The sequence below is a fragment of the Sinocyclocheilus anshuiensis genome, unplaced genomic scaffold (assembly GCF_001515605.1).
Source record: "Sinocyclocheilus anshuiensis isolate Anshui unplaced genomic scaffold, SAMN03320099.WGS_v1.1 scaffold656, whole genome shotgun sequence".
Taxonomy (NCBI): Eukaryota; Metazoa; Chordata; class Actinopteri; order Cypriniformes; family Cyprinidae; genus Sinocyclocheilus; species Sinocyclocheilus anshuiensis.
In genome coordinates, this window is record NW_015555829.1 from 1465074 (window position 1) to 1472174 (window position 7101).

General features: G+C 37.7%; 1 protein-coding gene across 4 annotated transcripts in view; it reads left to right on the forward strand.

The window, feature by feature from the left end:
- LOC107675352 (activin receptor type-2A-like) overlaps nucleotides 1-7101 on the forward strand; it is a 61643-nt gene that overhangs the window by 24875 nt on the left and 29667 nt on the right. For all 4 annotated transcript variants that reach the window (XM_016469647.1, XM_016469648.1, XM_016469649.1 and 1 more), the window contains exon 2: nucleotides 4930-5140. In XM_016469647.1, coding sequence (XP_016325133.1) covers nucleotides 4930-5140 — 211 coding nt within the window. The remainder of the gene's footprint in view (nucleotides 1-4929; nucleotides 5141-7101) is intronic.

The following is a 7101-nucleotide window of genomic DNA, read 5'->3' on the forward strand; positions in this document are numbered from 1 at the left end:
CAACTTTGCAAGGACAGTCTGGCGCTTCTGACTCACAGCCTGTAAGTACATTTTTTTATATTTAAAGAATTTGCCGCTGATGATTCAAACGCGAGTAGCACTTGTTGTTTGTCGTTTCTTTGATTACAAATGCAGACATGATTTTATGTTTACGCGGCGCGATACGCAACGCAACACGTAAAAACACAGTATAAGTCATTATAATTAGTAATTAAAAAAACAAAACAGTAATTCTCTTTATTGCTGAAGTGTCTGATTAGATCAAGAGGAAAAACATACAGATATTTAGCGAATGAATTAAACATCGAACAGTGTCTGATTGGAAATTTGGTGTATGGTCTTGCTCTCACTCACAGTAAGTAAATTTGTTAGAGCATAAGTTTAAAAGCCAAAATGTTATGATGTAAAATGAAGAAATATTTCACATTCTGCACTTCTAGGTCACTAATCAAATAATCAAATTTGTGACATTGATCATGTGAACCTTTGTACAATTGGTCAGATGTTGTTCTTCCATTAAAGCACAAGATGCTCTTTGGACCGTTCTAAAATCCATAACGGAAATTGATATCATTAGCTCTTGGCTTGATTGTGTTATCGAGCAACTAATAATGTGTTGCTAATGTTACACAAACCATGTTCCAGGCCCCACCCCACAAGTTGACGAGACTGGTACGTGTTTGTGACGGTAGACAACAGGGGCTGTTTCAAACCACATCTTTTTAAACTGTCTTTTGGTACACTGCAGTTTTAAGGAGAAAATGCTTAAAGGGGTCGTATGATGCTGCTAAAAAGAACATTATGTTGTGTATTTGGTGTAATGAAATGTGTTTATGCGGTGTTAGAACGAGCCGTTTTAGGTAGGTGTGGCTGACTCTGAACTTTTATAAAGAATATCTCTTTGGATTTGAGACTTTAGTCTTTGCAACTTTACAGATCTTCTTTATGCAACAAGAGCTTGTAACACGCCAAAGAGAAATTGAAATTGCATCATATGACCCCTTTAACAATGGTGTTGACTGATGATTTTGAACATGGTTTGTCTTTAAGCTTGTTACAAATACCATAGACAAGTAAACAATGTTAAAAACTTAATTTTCACATTAGGGTGAGAACTGATACATATTAGAAGCATGTTTGTTATTGGTCACAGACATTACTGCAAATGCATTATAAAATAATGTGCCTGAATCCAGATGTACATGAATACATTTATACGTGTAACCTGTAATTTCTCTTTCTATCCATGCTGAGACTTTAAATGTGTTAAAGATGGAAAATTCAAGCTTGAGGAACTCCAAATATGCCATCAGCAGCCCACTTCTGCTATTCAAAACCTTTCAAAAAAACCTTTGTTTCTAATGTGCAGGCAAAGTGTTGGTCAGCAAGTTTATTTTGTGTAGGAAACCACCATAAGTGATCCATTAACATTACGGCATATGGTCTGTTCACTCACTGTGTTGGCTGTCATTCATGGGCCGTGTTCAGAGTGGTTTTAAGCTGCCTCTTCCACCAGCTCCATATATTTACTCTGTCGTTTTACCCCGTATAACCCTGCTGACTCAGAGGAGTCTGTGTATCCCAGCGTCTCATATTAAAAACCGAGAGCAGCTCAGTGGAGTGGCAAGAGCTGTTGTCAGGAAGAACATAGAATAGAAGTCGTAGAATATGGGTCAAAGGTTTATTGAGCCATCTCCTTGTTAGTGTCGAGGGCAGGTGAGTAATTCCCTTATGTTTGCCACTTGTAATTAGTTTTTAATTGATTCTAGATGTTTCCTTACAGATGCTGAAGGCATTGGAGCAATTTGGGGTGCTCCATTTGTTATTTAAAATGAGTAAATGTGATTCTTCCTCTGTTGATCATTGATGTGCGTCTTGTGCACCACTGTTCTTCTCTACCTTGATGTGACCGTAATTGTAGCAGATTTCCTTCTAATCCCAGTAACCGTAACTTGTGTCTCTGGAACAAATCCTGTGGATTTATCCCCACTAAAGGGCAATTAGCAAATTAATTCCCACCAAAATAATTTTCCTTCAGAATTTTGTTTTTGTAGTGATAAACAGTAACAATACCTATTTCTTCCAACAAATTCTTGTTTTTTTTTTTGTTTTTTTTTAAATTTTATTTCATTTTATTAAAATGCTATTGAGTAAAACAAAACATGTTGCAGATATGTTTAATTATACATTGTCATAAGCACAGCAATTCAACTTTCAGTTGTAGGAAAAATCAGTTCAGTTCAGTTGGCAAATCTGTCATCCAAGCTTTTCCAGTAAAAGAAGTGAGTTTTCTGTGATTGTCCAGGATTCAGTTTGTGATCAGTTTAGTCTAATTCATGTAAAAGAGCTACACCATTAATTTTGCATGTATTTACATATATACACTACCATTGTCTTGTGACCCTTCAGAAATCATTCCAATATGCTGATTCTGTGTTCAAGAAACAATTCTTATTATTAGCAATGTTAAAAACAGTTGTGCTGCCCAATATTGATAACAATATACATAATTACATAAAATTACACTTTCATAAACTACATAAATCAGTACATAACTACATACTATCAGTATTTATTTGAAATAAAAACCTTTTGTAACATTATAAATGTGTTTACTGTCACTTTTGATCAATTTAATACATGCTTGCTGAATAATAGTATTAATTTCTTTCAAAAAAGTAAAACTTTACCTCAAGCTTTTTAACAGTAGTGTGTGTGTTTATGTAATATTCAGTTTGTTTGTTTTTCACTGCTACTCCTAAATAGTGATCCCGGAAGCACTGGTTTGCGAGCACTATGCGCTCATGTATTCATGCATGCGTTTGGTGTTAATGAACCATTCCTGTGTTGTCATTGTGGTAATAAAAACACAGACGTGCAATTACATTTTTGAATTGGACTGAAGATGCCTTATATATGGTTGTGGAATGCACATACTTAATTGTTAATTGTTTTTGTTTTTTTTTTCAAAGAAGTGGCTGAAGTATTTTTGGAGCATACTAAAGCGCTGTTTGTGATGTTTGAAGAATGTTCCTGTAATCGCTTTATTGCTGTGTACGCACATTGTTTTCTGCTCCAGCATGAAACCCAGCATGGTGCCGCCACTAAACCTGTGCAACCAGTCCTCAAATACTTGGCCCAAAGCATAAACTGTTCCGTGTGCCGCAATATATGAACATCAGCTCAAGCATTGCCAAATGTCTGGATCACCAAGGTTCTCATAGATTGCAGATTGCTGCCAAAGTAGTGTTTCCAATGGTTGACTTTCTGTTCTATTCTGTTACGCTCCGTGGAAATATTTTTGAGCGCAAGAACGCATCTTTTGTAAACGTCCAGACAGAAACTTAGTCTGCTCAACCTGCACAAGATCCCTAGTGGAGGGCTCGCAAAATGTCAAAATCCTTGGTAGCCCTTCAGGCAGGCACTCTTCAGATTTTGGTAGCCTGAGATGAATTTAAGTAGTCCGAATAAAAAGACAATTTTTTTACGTAGAAAACTGGATGGGAGTCGAAACATCAGTCATAAACATTTTCAAAACACAAATATCAACAAATATCAAGGAAATAATTTTATTTATCTATTTACAGGGTATCTGCAGGATTTTTTTAATCAAATTTAAGGCTTTTTATGACCCTTTTAAGACCTACACAAACAAAAAATTACTACAATATGAGCGGAGCAGGGCAATGTCTATGGTAACATTAAACCATAAAATGACATGATTTACAGTTCAGACACAGCTTTTCACAAAACCACAAAAAAAAGTCTTATAAAATGATAAACATCATAATTTCAGCTTCTAAACCATTTTTAAGAAAAGGGATGAGTCAGACATATGAATTATTATATTAATTTAAAACATATGACAATATGTCTTACTGTCTTAATTATTTAGAATTTTAGCAGACATTAGCTTCTTGTCGATCCACTGTTTCACAATAACAATGTGTTTGATGTGTAAAAACATGGGTCAATTTTCGCATTGGTCTGTAAGAACAGCAGACGGACTTACTGAAAATGCAAATTAATTTTCTGATGGTAGGAGGTGCTTCTGGACCAGCAGAATAGAGCAGTTTCCCCGGTAACGGCTGTACACAAAGCAGCTGCTCTCATGAACGCTACTTTATCAGGCATTATAGGTAGGATGAAAGGAAAATTTAAGACTTAGGACTTAAAGGACCTGCGGGAACCCTGTATTTAAGATAGCCCATCGGGCAGGGTGGTGATACATTTTGGTAGCCCGACTGTAAAACACAGTAGCCCTGGGACGTCAGGCTAGTGGTTCTGCGAGCCCTGTGTTGTCTTTGAACAGGATTAGCAAGTGAAGTAAAAATCTGATTCCACTATTTGCTGTTTGTTTTGTTCATGAAATCCTCTAAGATTTTTTGTCTTGTCTCTTAAGTGATGGTGATGACGGTGTGTTTTGGATAATTTCACAGCACTTATCACATCACTTCAGTGCCATATTCAAAGACGATCTGAGTTGCGGTTGTTTCAGGAAGAAGTTGTGAAACCGCCTTCCACCACATCCTGTTTTAGAGCGGCCCTGTTAATCTTGCTCACTACTTTACGTTTGTTGTTTTGGTTAACCACAACACTAGTGTTTTTTTTGGTTTTTTTTGGCTTTCTTTCCTTCTTTTTTTAAACCATATGGTTGCCTATGAATTAGCTTCTGCAAACAATATGAAGTCCCATCTGTGGATTTCACTTTTTTGGGTTATATTAAACCACTTTTGTATCAGTTATAAACTTCCAATATCTATCATCTTCGACTGATATTCAGCTGCCAGTCTGTAACTGATGGTTGTGGTTTGTGCTTTATATTTTGGTTTGAGTGTAAAGTCAACTGAGTGATCAATGAAGCAGGTCTCCCCTCTCACTGCAGGCAGTCCATGTCTTAACCAGGCTCCCCTGTGGTTTCTTTTCCAGGTGCCATTCTCGGCCGATCAGAGACACAAGAATGTGTGTTCTACAACTACAACCCCAGCTTGGAGAACCGAGGAAACCGCAGCGGTATTGAGTCTTGCGTGGGAGACAAGGACAAGAGGCTTCATTGCTTCTCAACTTGGCGAAATGTTTCAGGATTGGTTGAAATAGTAAAGCAAGGCTGCTGGCTTGATGATATCAGCTGCTATGACAGGTAATCTTTTGTGGTTATATGCCTGTTTGACATTACCAAGGAACCAAGATGGTCTGATACAAATAAGTGGGGAGGAAAAAAGGCCCATTTCTGATTAATTTACTGGTAGTTTTTAAAATTGATATATTCATTCAAAAAATTTTATGTAACAGTTTTATAGTTTGTTTTTTTTTTGGTAATCTATTTTTTTAATTCATTGTCATAATGTGGTCCATTGAGGAATAGCTATACTAACGTTAACTGGATAATTTTGAGTCCGATTTGAATGAAAGAGACAATGACTTGCGCTTCAGTGATTCATGTGTTTATTCAGTACTTGCTCTGACGAATTCAGTGAATGATTTGTTAGAATGATTCAAACTGATAACCCAGCAGTTTATGATTCTTTTTGACCGATGGTCTCTGTCACTGTTAATCCACATCATTTTAAGTGTCGGGTTCAGTGCTAACCATAGTCACATGTCACAGATTTCCCTTTGAATAACGATTGTTTTGATTTTATTTATAGAGGCTGTGGATTAACCCTTCAGTGGCGCCCATACGTTCAGCATTTATTCTTGACTGTATCATTGTTCCTAAAGTTGTAACTGTATTGAAGATGTTCTTGCTGCTGACAAGCAGTTTTTCCTCTTGTTTTGCATTAAATGGGTGGTTCACTGGTTTTTTTCTAGGCTTGATTCTGTTTATGGGGTGCAGTCTAACATGTGTTAATGCTTCGTTTTTTTAACAATGATGGGGTGCAGTCTAACATGTGTTAATGCTTCGTTTTTTTAAAAATGCATTATTTTTCACATAATTGACCTTTATTCCACACCGCTCTGTCCCTTCTCTGAGAAACACACTGATCATTTCCTTCTTTTATGAAGCCCCTTGCTCAGAAATAGGCGATGGGCTCTGATTGGTTAGCTAGCCCAATGTGTTGTGCTTGGCTAAACCGCCTCTAGTGCGCGTCTAAACTAGGGCTGTGCGATATGGACAAAAAAAAAACTATCGCGATTTCTTTGATCAATTTTGCGATTTCGATTTTAATCACGATTTTGACACACACAGACATGCTTTACAGTCATAAATGCATTCAGTGTGAATTTGAAACATATTTCCAAAAGAAAACCAATTAGAGCTTTATCAAAAAGCTGTAACATGTCTCTAGAACAGACATAAGGCAAAATAATCACTAAGTAAAGGTGTAACAAAATGTCTCTAGAATAGACATATGGCAGAAAAAAATAAATAAATCTCGTGTCCAGGGATTTTTATTGCCATGCATTGGTCATAGAGCTCTTTGTGACGTTGCCTCAGATGTTGAACTAGATTTGTTGCGCCAAGTTCACACGTACTCCGTCTGCAGTGCATATACAGTATGTGTATGCGGTGCAGACGCAGCACGGACTCATTTTGCTTTCACACAGGACGCGTTTGCAGTCCGCTCCTGATCCGCGGCTTTTTCAGCAGTGTGATTCTCTTTTATCACAGTACTGTAATACAATCTTGCATTACTGTCTATCTATGCATTTATGGTGTAATTTCTACATTTCCGTGCCAATCCATGTTATTTTTTACTGCGAATAATGCACTGTCACTTTCAGCACGTGCAGCACAGCAGAAATAGACTCCGTGCGGAAACGATCGCAGCATGACTACTGCAAACGCACTGCTCCTGGAGCGCACTGCCGGAGCGCAATCGCGTGCAGTGTGAACGCTCTGATCCTCGGGGGCGCGGAAAATCGTGCTATAAAACGATTTAGAAATCGCGCACGCTCAAATCGCGATCGATTACTCGCACAGCCCTAGTCTAAACGTGCCGCCCCTCACCTCAGCGGCATGTGCTCCGGTTGTATTGTAAACAACGCGTCGTTAATATCGCTTATCAGTTTGAGCCCGATTGAGAAGCAGAGGATATTATTGAAGAGGATCGTGCAGAACCTGTGCAAGCACGGCTTTTAATGGTAGGCCTATGTTTT